Source organism: Meriones unguiculatus, chromosome 17 (genome assembly GCF_030254825.1).
Source record: "Meriones unguiculatus strain TT.TT164.6M chromosome 17, Bangor_MerUng_6.1, whole genome shotgun sequence".
Classification (NCBI taxonomy): Eukaryota; Metazoa; Chordata; class Mammalia; order Rodentia; family Muridae; genus Meriones; species Meriones unguiculatus.
Window position 1 is genome coordinate 10,530,392 of NC_083364.1, and position 17,071 is coordinate 10,547,462.

Consider the following 17,071-nt stretch of genomic DNA (forward strand, 5'->3'; position numbering starts at 1 on the left):
TGATCTCTACACAAGTCCGTCTTTGAATTTCCAATGAATCTGAAGCTGACTTTGAACTCCTGAAACTCCCACTCCACCTCCTGGGTGCCTGGATTATAGGTATGAATACTCATGGCCCATTTAGAGTGAGGCTGGTGGAATAGAACCTAGGGATTTGTGTATGCCATGTAAGTACTCTACCAACTGAACTACATCCTAGCCCTGCAGAAAACACTCTTTAGGTACAAAAGTACAAATGGGTCATAAAGAGACAGAGATTGAAATGTAGAAAAGAAAATCTGTGCAGTGAAAACACAGATTAAAGGATAGCTATAGTGACCGAATGTCACAAATTAGATTCCGGAGAAGAAAACAGAACACTGACCAATGAATTAGCTTACGTGTTTGTATAACTACAATAGGATGCTAGAGGAAGAAAGATGATGTATATACTATTTTCCAAAACTTAACCAGAAGTCAGTTAGCAAGGACAAATAAATTTACTTGAATTTAAAATAAGTTCCATTTTACATAGACATATGGGGGAGTTTGGGGTGCTGGATTAATTTCTATCCTCTTAGTGTCCTATAGTTTTCTGATCTTATGTATGCACTGTATTGCGAAAGAAGGAAAAATTAAATTGGAAAAAATAATTATTAACACAGTAGAGAGAAAGCTATCAAAACAAAACATCGTCATTAGTCATCTCGCACCTATGTCCAGACATTATGAAAACTCAGCTCAGCCATCTTGCCTTCGGAGAAGCACCTGTTCCTGGTCTTGAGGAACAGGAGGACTTACTGTGAGGACCTTGATTTTAGGACAATTGTGGAAAGGAATTCTTAGACTGGGAGGACAATTTTTTTTTTTTTTTTATCAAAATCATAGATTTTGTTTTCGCCTCTTAAGGAATGTTATTCTTACTTCAACTCTGAGATCAGGACTTTTTTTTTTCTGCATTCAAAGCTTTAGAGCCTGCCAACTGCAAATAGAAATATGGGAGACCAAATTCTGCAAGCAGCAAAGTGAGCACCCTTCGAGGCCACTCTCTGGGCAGCCGGACTGAGCTTGCCTCACCGTGTCAGAGGCTGTCTACCAGACAGGAGTTTGGTCTGAAGCAAAATCTTTAAAGTGTTTAGTTTTCATCATCCCTGCACAGAAGAACACACACGCAGCACCTTTTTGGCCTCTACATGGATTCATAGTCTTGCCATAGTGAGCACAGCTGCCTCATTACAATCACAGGTCATTCTGGAAGAGGACCTACAGAACTACAGTGTGCATTTGAGCAATCTTATGCACTGCCCTGAACATCAGCATGTTGAGACAGGTGGGCTGCTGGAGTGTGTGAAGAAAAGTCAGAAGGCCACGCTGGAAGAAATTGATCTCCTTGTGCTTATCAGGAAGCTGGCTGGAAACAGAATCCTCTAAAAACACAGAGGGCTACATCACAGGGCTTAATGTACCACTATAAAGCTGTGACTCACCAATACTGGCTGCCACTTTCTGAGGTTAAGAAAGAATTTCACAGGTTGAGGAATTAGTCTAAGAGCAAGCCTTATATTTAACTCCTCCAGGACCCTGTTCATAACTCAGCTCAATATGAGACAGGTCAATGAGAAAACTATGCACAGCATAAGTAGAAACAGGAAATCATTTCAAGGTTAAAGACATTACAGTGCATAAGAAATTGTGCTGGGTGACATCCTTTCTGTATTGGATAAAGGAGAAAAACAGCATCCAAACGAGAATAAACGCTTTACTATGCTTAAAAACCTCATAAAAGGGTCCATTTAACTTTATTTTATCAATAGAGCTACAAAGTTGGTCACACTTATATTCTACAGAGAAATTTACTAGTTAAGAATATTTGAAGAAGGCTTGGATCGTTCAATTGATAAGGTTCCTGACCCTGAATCTGAGAGTCTAAGGTTCAGTTATCTGCTACCTCTTTTTGGGCTGGAGAGATGGCTCAACCATAAAGAGCACTGGCTGCTCTTCCAGAGGACATGGATTCAATTCCCAGCACTCACACAGCAGCCCACAGCTGTCTGTAGCTCCAGTTCCAGGGGACCTAACAAAACACCAATGCACATAAAATAAAATAAGTAAGTTTAAAAAATTTTGAAATGCTGAAGGCAATAATTTCTTATTCCAATAAAGACTAAATCATGTTATTTTGTTTTCCAAGGATCTCTGAGTTTCTTATCTAGTGGTAAGAACATCAATCTAAGGAAGCTATTTTATCTAAGGAATAAAATGTCCTAAAGCCAAGTCCAGGGAGACAGCTCAGTGGGTAAAGTGCTTGCTACACAAACATCTAAATTCAGATACTCAGCACCCGTGTGAAAGTATATCACAGAGGCATGTAATACCGATGCTGGGAGGGGACAGTTGAGGGAGGAGACAGGGAGATCCTGGTTGGCTCTATGGACAGCTAGTCTAGCAGAACTCATCTCCATGTTTAGTGAGAGACGCTGTCTCAAAGAATACCCTTTGAAGGAAGAGGAAGATGCCTAACATGACCTCTGGTCTCTTTACACACACACACACACACACACACACACACACGCACGCACACACACACACAGACTCTAGAATTCTTCACTTGATCTACTGTAACACAGTAGAAACAAGGAAACCAAGACATGTTCTTTTGTTCTGAGAGCCTTTCAAGTGGAACTATTTTTTGCCTTTGTCCTCTGTCCTTCTCATTGAGGTCCCTGTTTCCACACACACCCCCTCTCAGCTTACCCATTTGTCTACAGTGTTTTGGGTCAGGAGAAAGATGGGTTATTTGGACAGGGAGAGAATAATGTTCAAATGTTATGTTTTGGTTGGATCTTTTCAAAAGTTAAAGTTCTTATGCAAGCTCTTCGTTGCCTTTGAGTAGTCATTGGCGGTTTTAAGGCTTCTGAGCACTCTCACTATGTTTAGGTCATTCGTTGTCTTGCAAATACTTCCACGATGTGTACTGGATTCTGGATTTTCCACGAGAACTGGACCTGAGGAACATGACATGGCACCCATATTCAGATTTTGGAGGCCATTTTCTTCTCCCCTTGAGTGACTTGATGTTCTTGCCTAAATGTTAAACCACAGGTGGGCAATGGAGTCTGGAAAATGGGGGGTGATACTTTACAGTGGGAATACAGAACAGCAAAACAAAAAACAATTAGGACTACCAAGTAAGACACTGGAACAGAGGCTGCCTCTGTGTGAGCTGGTGAAGAGATGGTCAAAATAAAAAAGAAAGAAATGGATGAAGAGCTTTGGAAAGGAAGCGATAGTGGGAGCATCTAAGGGGCGGGGAAGATGGCAGCTGAACACTTTGGGTTAGTTGCTGAGTCCTGTCGGGCAGTGTCTATGGAGAAGTATCCATCTCTGTGACCGTGATTTTTCCACTACCGTTGTTAACTGTAGGCTTACCTGCAAGTTCATTTGTCAAACAAGCCATTACTTGGATATCCAGAGTCATTCAAATATTTCCACTAAGGTCATTCTGCTCTAAGTTGTGGGAAAACAGGAATTCCTGATTCTCTTCTGTATTCCAAAAACAACAGAAGAAGAAAAGAAGAGAAAGAAAAAAGAAATTAATGAAGTTTTTTTTTGTTTGTTTTGTTTTGTTTTTTTGTTTTGTTTTGTTTTGGTAAAGCTTCTTACTTTCAAATTTACAGTGTATCTTAACATTATACATTAATGTTATACATATACATATTATACATATACATCTTAACATTATACATTAATGCACACACCCATATACACACAATATGTATATTAAATATATTAATTTAATGAGTTTCATGCTTTTTACAGACAGACATGAAACTGTTACGATAAAAAGAACACAGTCCCTATTTTTAAGACAAGCATTGCAGAAACATCTTAGACAAAATAGGTCAACAGACTAACGGTGCCAAACATTTAGGTATGTGTGTCCCAGTGAAGGCGTGTGTGCTGCTTGGTGTTCTGTGAGCTTGACGCAAGCCAGAGTCATCTGGAAAGAGGGAACCTCAGCTGAGAAACTGCCTCCACCAGATTGGCCTGTGGGCAAGCCTAAGAGGCATTTTCCGGATCAACGATTGATGTGGGGGCCCAGCCCACTGTGGGTGCTATCACCTCTGGGCTTGCAGTCCTGGCCTGTATGAGAAAGCAGGCTGAGCAAGCCATGGGGAGCAAGCCAGTAAACATAATTCATCCCTGGTCTCTGCTTTAATTTCTGCTTCCAGTTCCTGCCCTAAGTTTCCTTTGCGGCAGTGATGATCTGTAAGCTGGGAGCTGTGAGATAAAATAAACCCTTTCCCTTCCTAAATTGGCTTTTATCACAGCAACAAAAAGCAAACCAGAACTGCATGTAAACAGAAACTGGAGAACAGATGGAAGGAACGCACAGCTGGAGATCAGGAAGGGTTAAAGACAGCAGAGAACAACTCCTGCTCTGATGTGTTTCGTTATGAGTCTTTGGCATGCTACGCAATTATTATTCCAGTTTTGCAATAAGCCTTTAAAACATTCGTAGTATTTTTAAATAGAATTTTCATATTCTTCTTTTCTAGAATTTAAGCCAAATCCCAAATTAGCTTTTAGTCTATGCTGTTAAGATTCAATTTAAAAATAAAAAGGAAAACATTAGACAACATAGGTTGGAAGTTGATATGATTGGAATTTATTAGCCTTAGGAAAAGAATTATAACACAAAAGACTGAAACGGGAGTAATTGTAGTCCACAGGAGCCCCAAAGCCAATTATATTGTTTTCAGAAATAAATGGGCATACATGATATTTTAAGGACCAGCTAAAACTGTGAAATTGGCTACTTCCAATTATTTTGGGTGACTTAATATGCCATTTACTTATTTTCGTGATTATAATTTAGTGGAAAGGAACTTAAAGACTTTAACTTACTCTTGCCATGCTCAAATAGTATAAACATTTTTGTACTCAAATATAAACCTATCTGTAACCACATACTGTGGAAAAGTTTTTTTCTGGTGGTGGAGACATGTAAGTCAAGTATTCTACAACTTAGCTACATCTTCAACACATTTGCCAACTGTAAACCACAATTAACCTGAAATACATTTCATTGCTAACGTGAGTTGTAAAATAATGATTTCAAGCAGGTCTGCAAATTGTTTTTATTCCTATATATATTATGTATTTATAACTAACATAAATTATAATATATTAAATTATATTATATCATGTATTGCACATATTTTATATTTTTAAATTTCATTTTTATTACAATTTATTTACTTCTTATCCCAGCTGTCACCTCCTCATCCCCTTCCAGTCCTGCCCTCCCTCCTTCTTCTTCCTCTATGCCCCTCCCCCAGTCTACTGATAGGGGAGGACCACCTCCCCTTCCAACTGACCCTAGCCTATCAGGTCTCATCAGGACTGGCTGCATTGTCTTCCTCTGTGGATAGGTAAGGCTGCTCCCCACTCAGGGGGTGATGATCAAAGAACAGGCCAATCAGTTCATGTCAGAGACAGACCCTAATCCCCTGACTAGGGAACCCTCTTGGACACTGAGATGCCATGGGCTACAACTGTGCAGGGGTTCTAGGTTATCTCCATGCATGGTCCTTGGTTGCAGTATGAGTCTCAGAAAAGACCCTTTGGCCCAGATTTTTTTGGTTCTGTTGCTCTCCTTGTGGAGTTCCTGTCCCTTCCAGGTCTTTCTATCTCTGGCTTCTTTCATAAGATTCCCTGCACTCTGCCCAAATTTTGGCTATTAGTCTTAGCATCTGGTTTAATACTCTGCTGGGTAGAGTCTTTCAGAGTCCCTCTGTGGTAGGCTCCTGGGGTCACTCATGTATACTATCGTATCATCTGCAAATAGTGATACTTTGACTTCCTTTCCAATTTGTATCCCCTTGATCTCCTTTCATTATCATTGCTCTAGCAAGAACTTCAAGTACCATGTTGAAGAGATATGGAGAGAGTGTGCAACATTGCCTTGTCCCTGATTTCAGTGGAACTGATTTAAGTTTCTGTTTAGTTTGATGTTGGCTATAGGCTTGCTGAATATTGCCTTTCCTATGTTTACATGTGTGTCTTGTATTCCTGATCTCTCCAAGACTTTAAACATGAATGAGTGATGGATTTTATCAATGCTTTTTCAGCATCTAAGGACATTATCATGTGGTTTTTTTCTTTCAGTTTGTTTATATGGTGGATTACATTGATGGGTTCCTGTGTATTGAACCACCCCTGCATGCCTGGGATGAAGCCTACTTGGCTGTTAATATATAATGTGTAATATATCATAATATAATTATAACATATTAATATAAATAATATATAATATAATTCACATTGCAATATGTATTATGACATAATTATATTACTTGATATAATATAATATATACTATAATTTATAAAATAATATAATATGATATATCATACGGAATTGAATATATATAGTAGCATATAATATACATAATATAATAATATACCACAAGCCTTTTTTATAAATGACCAAATATTAAATGTAATTAATATATTTCAATGTCCATGTGAAACTAGAGTTATACACTAAACCCAGAAAGAATAGGTTGAAGTTCTTCTACCCAGAATAAAAAGTTGAAGGACATAATATATTTGAAAAAAAATTCAAAAAATAAAATACTAAACGTTTTATATTAGTTCATAATAACTTTTTAAAGTGCTTAAAGTGTCAGCCAATAATATATTTAATTTGAAAATCTTGTGATATAAGCACAATTAGTTTTTTTACATAGAAATGTTAATCTTTCCAGATTACTAACAATTCTCATGTCAGATTTATACTTACTTTTTCTGTTTGCCAGTTTGACCATAGAATACAAAAACTATTTGATTCATTGCATCAGACTCTGCTTCTATTTTATTTAAGTCATAAACCAATATGACATAGACAATATATTCACACATGTTAATTATGAAAAGAAGGGGCTAGCAATACAATTTAACAGTGAAGAGCTTGTCTTGAATGTGTGAGGCAAGCCTGGGTTTGACTCTCAGCAAATACCAAGTGTGGAATTAAAAAAATCTGTGACAATACATGTTTTATGCTAAAATGGGTCGCTCGTGTGAATACCGAGCATCATGGTTAGGAAGCACGGCCAGGGGTGTTAGAGCAATTGGTGTCCTGTGCAAACGGAGCCACACTGTTTACCCTTCAGCCCACTGAAGCTGTCTTGGAAAGCAACCGTCACGAATCTTTAAATATTGACTCAAACCGCCTGAGGTCAAGTTCTAATCAAGGACCACCCTCTGATATTGATCTGTGTTACTCGCCAAGCCTCACACTGATTGACACTGAAAGCCCACGTGCAGGGGGAAGGTCAGGACCTCGGCTGAGTCGGTTCTTCAGGGAGCAGCATCATGATTTCCCTATTCTGCCCTGGCTGTCTTTCACACAGTTACTGCCTTCAGTGTAGTCCTGACAAAGGCTCCCTTTTTGCCAGTTTATAGGAGGAGCCTAATCTCTGGAATTTTGGAGATAAATGATTAGAATCTATTTCTCCCTATTGTAACATGTAATTATGTCTTAGGTGGAGCCAAGTGTTATAAGTTGCCAGTGCTAAAACGAATTTAAAACTCTGGGTTTTAGAGCTTGAGAAGAATAAAACTTGAAGCTAAGTATATTACTTTATTTATAGAATAACAGATAAATATGTGATTTTTAACCGCAAGTGTTTCTCCACTCTAGATATTGTTATATGCTTGCTACAGATCAGCAAATTGCTAAAAGCCCTTGATTTATTTCTCTTCTGAAATCACACCTTTCCTCAGCTTTTCTTTTAGTCACAAAAGTGATAAATCTTCGTTAACAAAAATAATAATTGTGTAATAAGGTTGAATATACAGTTTGCTAATTTCCTTTGCAGTTATGTTTCAGAGAAGATCTGAAAGAAAAGACCAAGTATTTTTATACTTTAAAAATTTATGGTCTGGTTCTAATCTATTAGGTATTGAATATGTGTCCTTCAAAATGCTTATTTGTCATCACTTGTTAATAATTATCAACTGTTCGGTAAACCACTTCTCCCTCCCAGTGGACCTCCTTCATTACCAAGCAAATATCTAATGCACACTCGGGTTCATCAGTGCTGTGCACTTGCAGGGCCCTCCCTCAGATAAACTACAAAATAAAACAAAGTGGCATACTTCTGCTTGACTACAATCTGGACTTCAGAGCTTCCCTTTCATCAAGGAAAGGGAAGCTTCCTGTCCCAGAACACTTCCTTCCTTTAGCCTGCAGCTTCTTCCTTCTGAGAGAGAACGATGGCCTCTTCCAATGCAGCCCGTTGCCTGGTGCTGTATGCTTGATGTCTCCGGGCACCCACATCAGAAAGGTTTAGCATTAGGTAGTTGTTTTTTCTTCTTCTTCAGCTAAACCACAGTGTAAGAGCCCAACCGCCTATCGCAGAGCTGGCACCTGCTTCTTCTCTTCCTAGGCCCCAGACCTCTCCTTAATTTCTTGATACATTTAAAAAAAAAAGACAGCACAGTGCCAATATGTGCATATACACTGAAAACTATTTATAACAAAGCCAGATTGCCATATGGTAACATGTTACTTTTTCCAGAGAGAGAGAGAAAGAGAGAGAGAGAGAGAACCCTGGTGAGTAGGAGAATCCAGAGATGCTCCTAGCAAAAGGGTCAGATGGAAATGTTTAACCTGAAGGTATATGCTGGTATTTGAAACAGAAGTTATGCCAAAAAACTGATGTTTTGGAAATGGGCTTAGAAGGGTAAGATCTTGTTTATTCTAAACCAGAAACTTTAGTTTTTTTTTTTTTTTCATGAAATAACTTATTCACTTTACAGCCTGTTTACAGCCCCTTCCCTCCTCTCCTCACACCTCTCCCTCACTCTGGTTCTCCTTCTCCTCAGAGAAAGGGAGGTCCCATCCCATGGGTACCAACCCACCCTGGCACAGCAGGACTAAGTGCATCCTCTTCCATTGAAGCCAGACAAGGCAGCCCAGCCAGGGGAAAGGGATCCAAAGGCAGGCAACAGAGTCAGAGACAGTCCCTGTCCTAGTTGTTAGGGGACCCACATAAAGACCAAGTTCCACATCTGTGGCATATGTGCGGGGAGCTGTTGTCAAATGGAGTGACCATCCAATGCAGGGTAATGTCCAAGATTTGTTTACTGGAGTTGATAGCTCAGTTGTCACTTTCAACATAGATGTATGTATGTTCAACATATATATGTACATATATATATATATATATACATACATCTAATTTTTACTTGGTATGATAATTTTTCAGTGTTAGATATTGATTGAAAGGCAAGTGATTTATGACATCACAGCCCAATTTGTTATTTTAGGAAGAAGAATTCTAAAACCTAAGAAAACGACCTCTCCCGAATGTTTGGAACAGTTTTTGACCTATCTACTCAGAGACTCTGAGGGCTGAGAATTTGGAAATACAACAGAATGAAGAGAAGTGAAGCCCATGGTTTCAGGTTGTTGTGGGGCCATCCAGCCGATGGCCTCTTATCTACAGGGGGAGAGAGAGAGAGAGAGAGAGAGAGAGAGAGAGAGAGAGAGAGAGAGAGAAAGGAAGGAAGGAAGGAGGAAGGAAGGAAGGAAGGAAGGAAGGAAGGAAGGAAGGGAAAAGAAAAAAGAAAGAAAGGAAAGAAAGAAAGAAAGAAAGAAAGAGAGAAAGAGAGAGAGAAAGAAAGCCGATAATACTATTTAAAGCAGCTATTTTAGCAGCTGAGAATTGCTAAATATTTGTGCTGTGTCATCCAGCATTACCTGATCTTAAAGAACTCTCGTTGATGAAAAATGCAAATTCCACAGCCAATGAGTGTTGTAATTTATCTTCCATTAGAAATGGCCCTGTCTTATTTGCACTGAAAGTGAGTTCTAGCTCAGTGCCAGACGACTACTGTGGCACGGAGGAGCCAGGCTCGGTAGCAGCAGGCAAGGCTTTACAATGAATCAGCAGATCTATATTTAAGTGCTAGGATTTCATGTTCCAGACATGCAACAACAAATGTTAGTTCATGAGAAACAGGCTGAAAAAGAAAAATCTATGGTTCTGAAGATCCCAAGAGCACACTAAAAACAACTTGCTGGCTCATGTATGTTACTTTATGGTTTTTAAAAACTCTTCACGCGTTTAATTTTATTTAATCCTTACAACAACCCTGTGACGTGAGTTTTACCAAGCCACTGTGCAGCCAAGAAACTGAGGCTTTACATATTTTTAAGGATATCGTTAGTCATATCTTAATGAAGGAACTCAGACAAGGCTCAGTCCCCTTTCCTTTCTGCCTGTCTCCTGTTTCCCCACATCTCTGGGTCCTCTGGATTCTGGACCTGTTGTGTCGACTGGAAATGAGAAGAAATGAATAAACTGTTTAAACCAAGCCTGTAGTGAGTACATCATATGTGGCATTACTCTAGGAGACTTTAAAATCTCTGAATCTGGAATCACCAAATAGGTACTGAGCATTAACATCTGGCATAGCTCAGGGTACCTTATGATGCTGGTCAACAGATGTTTAAAACACAGATCTTTCAAGAGAAGGTGTTCCTCCTATGCCTCTATAAAGTATAGCAGCCCTCATACAAATTACTGGTCTGTCCATAGTGTTTTCAAACCTCTTAGTAAGCATGTTTTTAAGAGCCAATAGAAGATCAGGGCTGTGAAGGAAGGACTGCCAGGTTGACCTACTTCCTTTTCATTCTCAACCAAACCCCCTATACCTCTTGCTGACATTTTACTATGGACAAATTGACAGCAACACGAGCCTTTAAATCATGAATGAGTTAGCTTCGGTTGGAAACAGTGCTTAAACCAATCAAGCTTCACTTATGTCAGAAATAAAAATACAATGAAAAAACCATCAACCACAAAATAGAAAGTCAGTACGGTTATGAAGCAGGCCTGCACATTTCTGTGTAGCACATTTTCATTACTATTCTATGCAAAAGAACTCAGTTTTTGGTCACAGCAACGGGAAAACACAGCTAGAAACAATGTACATATTGAGTTGATTTATTTCTATCTCACATAACCTCCTCTGCTCTTATGATCTCTAGCCGGATTTAGATAATGGACCCCAGAGTTGCTCAGAGTCGGGCTGCAGGAGGCTCAGGTGGACACAGGAATGAATTTGATGGACTTGGAAGACTTGGGCGAGTCCTTCCACGTCCCAGTGCTGTTCGTCGGGCTTCGGTTGTTTGAGTACGAAGTCTGTCTTCGGCTCATGCTGTCCGAGTCATCCTTGGTGAATTTCTGGGCCATGCTTTGGCAGCACGGGAAGCTTTGGACACAGTCTTGCAGGAGATGGCCACTAAAAAACATGTATATCCATGGGTTGCAGCAGCTGTTCAAGGAGGCCAGTAACGCTGTGATGGTTATGGATGGGTTTTCCGAATCTGTATGAAAATGTGGCGAGAGGTCACTTACACAGACGAAGAAAGACCCTGCACACTGCACTTGCCTAATCTATTTTCCTACTGATTAATGACGCAAAAGTTGCATGTTAGTATACAAACGAACATCTTCTTTGTTAGGGAAATGAGTGCTTTTTGGAAGTTGGTTGTAAAAGAAAATATCTTACCTCAAATAGTTTAAACCAATCACTGTTAGAACAGGCCAGTGTAATGAACAGGAATTCCGAGAAGATGAAGTTATTGATTAATTTATTTGAACAAAACTCCCTGTCCACTGCACAGTGGCAGAAGCCTTTGGGAACAGACATGGCATTTGCAGAATGGAAATTTGAAGTGTTTATAGCCACACACACACCCATTTGTATTCATCTTAATAACTTGGGCAGAGTATGACATATGGGTTGTGTTTAGCAGATTTAAATGGAAACTCTATGAAAGATGGTAGTTAAAATAGAATGCTAGCAGTTAAAATAGAATGCCAGCTTTAGTTGAATTTTTGTGAATCATTAGGCATTTGGCTTGATTTTAAAAGACTGTCTTTGGTTGTAGTTCAAACAATTAAATTATAATAAGAAAAACATCTGGGTTATATATGACCCTGTTTCAAACAACAAAAACAAAACAAAATTAAAACAGACAGCAACAAAATCCCAACAAGATTTTGAAATATTCTGTGAACTACCCCTGGCAAACTATGTGGATATCACAACTTTTCACAGTGAAACTATTGAACTGATACTAAAAAATAAGAACCACACAAACATGGATCATCTCTCTTCCCTCGTGGCAAAATGAACTGTAGACCATGGTTCTCAACCTGTGGGTCACGACAGATGGCCCTTTCACGGGGCTCACCTCAGACCGTCTGCTTATCCCACCAGGATGCAGAACCGTAGCAAAATTACAGTTGCAGAGCAGCAGTGAAGGTAATTTCGTGGTTGACATTGCCACATCACGAGGAACTCTATCAGAGAGTGGCAGCGTTAGGAAGGTTGAGGACCGTGGCTCTACGGCGTCCAGCGCCCTGTGCGAGGTGCTGCAGGTGACCACAGCCAGGCATCGCATTCATAACCGAATCCTCAAAGAGTGAAAACAGTTCTGATTGTGTCCAAATCTCAATAAAGCGCTAGGGAGAATTTTAAACATTGGTTGGCATTGACAAAAAGAACTCTGCCTTCATTTATCATTACTGGCAGTGTAGCCTATAGAAGTATTTGTTTAAATGGAACCTATGAACATTTAAGAAATAGCGTATTAAAATACATTTCATGTATTCCATGCCTCAATCTTAAAATTACAAAAAAAAAAAAAAAAAAAAAAAGAATTCTTCTCCCAGATATTTAAATCCTGTCTAAAGTTCTCATCAAGTTCTCATCAGAAACACTTCTGAAACACACTTGGTTTGGAAAAAGAGTTTTTGTTTTTTTTTCCTAATTAAAAGAAAATGTATTACAAGATGAAAAGTTAAATAATACCCCCCTGGGAGATGAGTTTTTCGGCTTTGTGAAGTAACTAAAATGAAACTGGCCAGAGGGGCGGGGAGCTTTCACAGTACACCGCAGGGCTGTTTGTGTGGTGTCGATAGTTTTGCTGTCAAATCCGTGCTCAAAGTCCGGAGGATTTATCTGATCAACACTCAGATAAATATTTATCTGATCAACACTCCTGCTTTGGAGTGCCAGGAAGAGAAAGTGATTACGGTTTAGGAAAGGAGGAGGCATGTTCAGAACTGCCGGTTTAGAAGTCGCGACTTCTTAAATTCTTTCCCCTTCTGTTTCCATCTCTACGGCTGATCTTGGAAGCATGTCATCCAAAGTTTTCTGTTACTTATGAGAGTCTCCTTAACCCAACAAACAGCAGCCAGGACAGTAAGACTCCTTCCCCGAGCCCCCACGGGGGCTGGAAGGCAAGACATCCAAGAAGCCCAAGTCATCTGGCAAAATGACACTACTGCTGTGCAGCTAGTGGGTGACTCTAGGCCCGGGTGGTGGCCTTGGGAGGGCCATACACGCCACAGGTGCTGACACCTGGGCCCCAACCTACCTGGGACGGAGGCCCCAGGAATTTGCACTTTTGCTCATTTATTTCCATGATGTGGACATGGAAGACTTGCAATCGTATGCACGTAGAAGCTTAAGTATTGAGCAGGTCCTATGAAAAATCCACCTCTCTCTCTCTCTCTCTCTCTCTCTCTGTCTGTCTCTCCCTCTCTCTGTCTCTCCCTCTCTCTCTCTCTCTCTCTCTCTCTCTCCCTCTCTCCCTCTCTCCCTCTCTCTCTCTCTCTCTCTCACACACACACACACCCTCCATACTCTCCGTACATACCGGTCCAGATGAAATTCTCATCCCAGACTGACCACATCTGGACGATGAAGAAGGGCGCCCAGCAGAGGATGTAGGCAGTCACGATGACAAAGGTCATCTTCACGGTGCGGATCTTCGCGCGGGAAATGGTCTTCACGCTGCTGACACAGGGCGTGACCAGAAGCCCCTTGTGGAGGGCACCCGCGGCTTCCCCGGAGCCCTTGCCGCCCTTGCCCTGGCGCGACGCCGTCTTCCCGCGCACGTTGCGCCAGATGTGGAAGCAGATGAAGCCGTAGCAGGTGCCCAGGACGACCACGGGGGCCACGAAGACGCCGCTGGTCATCCAGGTGACGTAGGCGCGCGTGCCCCAGGGCTGGATGAAGGTGGCCCAGCAGTCCTGGGCTGTGGTGCCGTTGCTGACCTCGATCTCCACCATGGAGAAGATGAAGTACTGCGGCGTGCTCAGGACGAAGCTGAGCGCCCAGGCGGCGGCGATCATGAGGCGCGAGCGGCGCGCGGGCTGCTGCAGCGTCTTGAGCGGGTGGCACACGGCGATGTAGCGGTCGGCCGTCATGACCACCAGCATGTAGGCGGACGCGAACATGGCGAACACCTGCAGGTGCTTCACCACGCGGCACAGCCAGTCGGGCCCGCGGAAGCGGTAGGTGATGTCCCAGCACAGCTGCGGCAGCACCTGGAAGAAGGCCACGGCCAGGTCGGCCAGGCTGAGGTGGCGGATGAAGAGGTGCATGCGCGACGCCTTGCGCGGCGTGCGGTGCAGCGCCAGCAGCACGCTGCCGTTGCCCAGCACGGCCACGGCGAGGATCACCGCCAGCACGGCCACCTCCAGCTTCGCCAGCTCCTCGTCGCGGACGTCGCCCGCCGGCCCGCCGCCCGCCGCGGGCCCCGCCGCCGCCCGGCTGCCGTTGGCGCCCTCGGTGGTCGCGGGCCACCACGGGCTGGAGTTGCCCGCCGGCCCGCCGTGGGAGCCTCGCGGGAGACTCATGCTAGCGGGGCAGAGCCTGGAGCGCCCGGCCCGCGGGGGCGGCCGCCCTCTCGCCCCCGAGGGGGACCCGAACCCGCGTCCTCGGCTCCGCGCGCCGGCTGGCCGGCCTCCCTCCCCACGGTCTCTCGGCGGCGCGGCGCGGCCCGGCGCGCGGAGGGCAGCCCTGGGAGGGATGCTCGCGGAGTCCCGGCGCCGTCTGCTTCGGGAGCGCGGTCCCGGGCTGTCTCAGGACGCGCCCCCTCACATCCTAGTGGCTGGAGAGTGTCCCCACGCGCCTACCTCCCCCCCCCCAAACCCCAGAGTGGCTCGTGATTTGTCCGTCTCACTCCCGGCTGCAGGGGTGGAGCCGAGACTCCGGATTCCTCTGCAGCGCGGAGCTCTCCCGCTCGGCCCCGAACTTCCCCGCGAGCCCGGCCTCCCCGGGAAGCCGAGTTAGAGCCGCGCGGCGCGGCAACAGGTGCGGGAGAGCGGACCCGCCCCGCGGCCGCCGGGATCCCGCGCGCCTCCGGGCCCGCGCTGCAGCCCGGGCTAGCCACGGGGCCGGCTTTCCTCCCCGCCGGGGTAGGAGCCCGGTGGCTTAACTAACCTCCCTGTCTGGCGACTTCGTCGCTTGCCCTCGCTCGCGGACACTCACTTGTACCGTCCCTGGTGCGTGCACGGGCTCGGTGCGCGGCCGCGACGGAAGTTTCTCCGGAAAGCCGGACCCCGACAGCAGCAGGGCGGCCGAACCCCGCTGCAGGAGCGGGCGGAGAATCACCGGATGAATGAGTGACTCCCGCGGACTGGACTTAGCGCAGAGAGTTGAGGACCAGTGCCTGGTCTATCTCAGTCCTCTCTCTCTCTCTCTCCCTCTCTCTCTCTCTCTCTCTCTCTGTTTGTGCAGGCTCATGAGCTAGGACGCATTTGAACAAACAAAACAAAACAAACAAACCTGCTACCCCGTCACCCCCGTGACTGATTATTTGCTCTGGACAACTGAGTCCCGCTGTGGAGACAAGCACCCCTCAGGTAGATGAACACCCCTAGACTTCATCCGCAGTCTTAACTCTGGCGAACGAGGCTACCAAGGCCAGCAGGGGGAGCTGTTTCCGTAAAGGAAGAAACGGTCCACCTTCTGAGGTGCAGGGAAAGGAACCTTAAAGGTCAGAACGTTGGCTATACTGTGGCAATGGTACAGGTCAAATTGCTTCTGAAAAAAAAAATGTTTTCTTTTGTGAAGCACAATCTTAATGGTCAGAAGGTTTTCTTCGGTGCGGTTAGCTTTGCTGTGTAACCCAATGTTTGCCTGTAGAACCTCAGGGCTGTTGGTTACGTTAAGAGGGAGGGGCCTGAGATACAGCATCAGCGGGGTGTCACCGGGCTTATAAGCCTCTGTCTATGCGTGTTAAAACTGGGAATGAAAGTTTGTGCTGTTCTCATTTACCAGGTTAATGGGAGGATCAAGTGAGCCAAGTCCCGGTGGAGAAATGCTGTGAAAATGGAACTCGGTGGTGCGTGGGTTTATTTTCTCCAAGACGGCCACGAAAATACAAAAGTGAAAGGTTCCAAACCACTCGTTTGAGAAGAAAACAAAACCTTCAAGCAACTTGATTATAGTCACTGTCTCATAGTGATGACTTTTTTAAAAAGGCACAAGTTGCTTTATTAGTGTTTTAAATAAATTTGTATATTTATATTAATAGCAGTTTATTCAGTTTGTATCCCATCTGTAGCCTTCTCCCTCCTCCCCTCCGAATCCCACCCTCCCTCCCTTATCTCCTCCTATGCCCCTCTCCCATCTCCTCCCATTCCCCTCTCCCAGTCCGCTGGTAGGGGAGGTCCTCCCCGACTTCCATCTGACCCTAGCCTATCAGGTCTCATCAGGACTGGTTGCATTGTCTTCCTCTGTGGCCTGGCAAGGCTTCTCTCCCATGGGGGATGTTGGTCAAAGAGCCAGCCACTGAGTTCATGTCAGCGACAGTCCCTGTTCCCCTTACTAGGGTACCCCCTTGGAGACTGAGCTGCCATGGGCTACAGCTGAGCTGGGGTTCTAGGTTATCTCCATGAATTGTTTTTGTGTAAGAGTTAACATTGTCTGAAGAAAAAAAAGAACTGTCTACTGGCCAGAGCCAGGAAGCTTTACAGCCCTTGGGCTGGCACATTTGGACTTTAGGTTTCCCTGGGAGAGAGGACAGATGTTCTTAGCCCAAAGAGACCGTATGGGGCTTCTCAGGAAACCAAAAGGGTTAAGAATTTGATACAACAATCAAATTGTGCCCAAGTTTCCAATTCATAAAAGTAACTTGTTAGGTTGAATCAATGGATCCAGTTAGAAGATACTATATTATTCAGTAATAACATTACCAGATACCTATATAAACTCA

General features: G+C 43.7%; 1 protein-coding gene and 1 long non-coding RNA gene across 2 annotated transcripts; both read right to left on the reverse strand.

Annotated features, from left to right (window-relative positions):
- Positions 1–1,718: 1,718 nt before the first annotated feature.
- Positions 1,719–15,705, reverse strand: LOC132648738 (uncharacterized). The gene is made up of 4 exons (XR_009587126.1): positions 15,343–15,705; positions 3,409–3,522; positions 2,734–2,984; positions 1,719–2,053 (listed from the first exon to the last, which is right to left on the reverse strand). It is a non-coding gene; the product is annotated as an uncharacterized LOC132648738 (long non-coding RNA).
- On the reverse strand, positions 10,079–14,943 carry Avpr1a (arginine vasopressin receptor 1A). Its single transcript, XM_021664112.2, has 2 exons — positions 13,724–14,943; positions 10,079–11,380 (listed from the first exon to the last, which is right to left on the reverse strand). Exons 1-2 carry the CDS (start codon positions 14,706–14,708, stop codon positions 11,094–11,096), a joined length of 1,272 nt encoding a protein of 423 aa, XP_021519787.1. The 5' UTR covers positions 14,709–14,943; the 3' UTR covers positions 10,079–11,093.
- Positions 15,706–17,071: the final 1,366 nt, after the last annotated feature.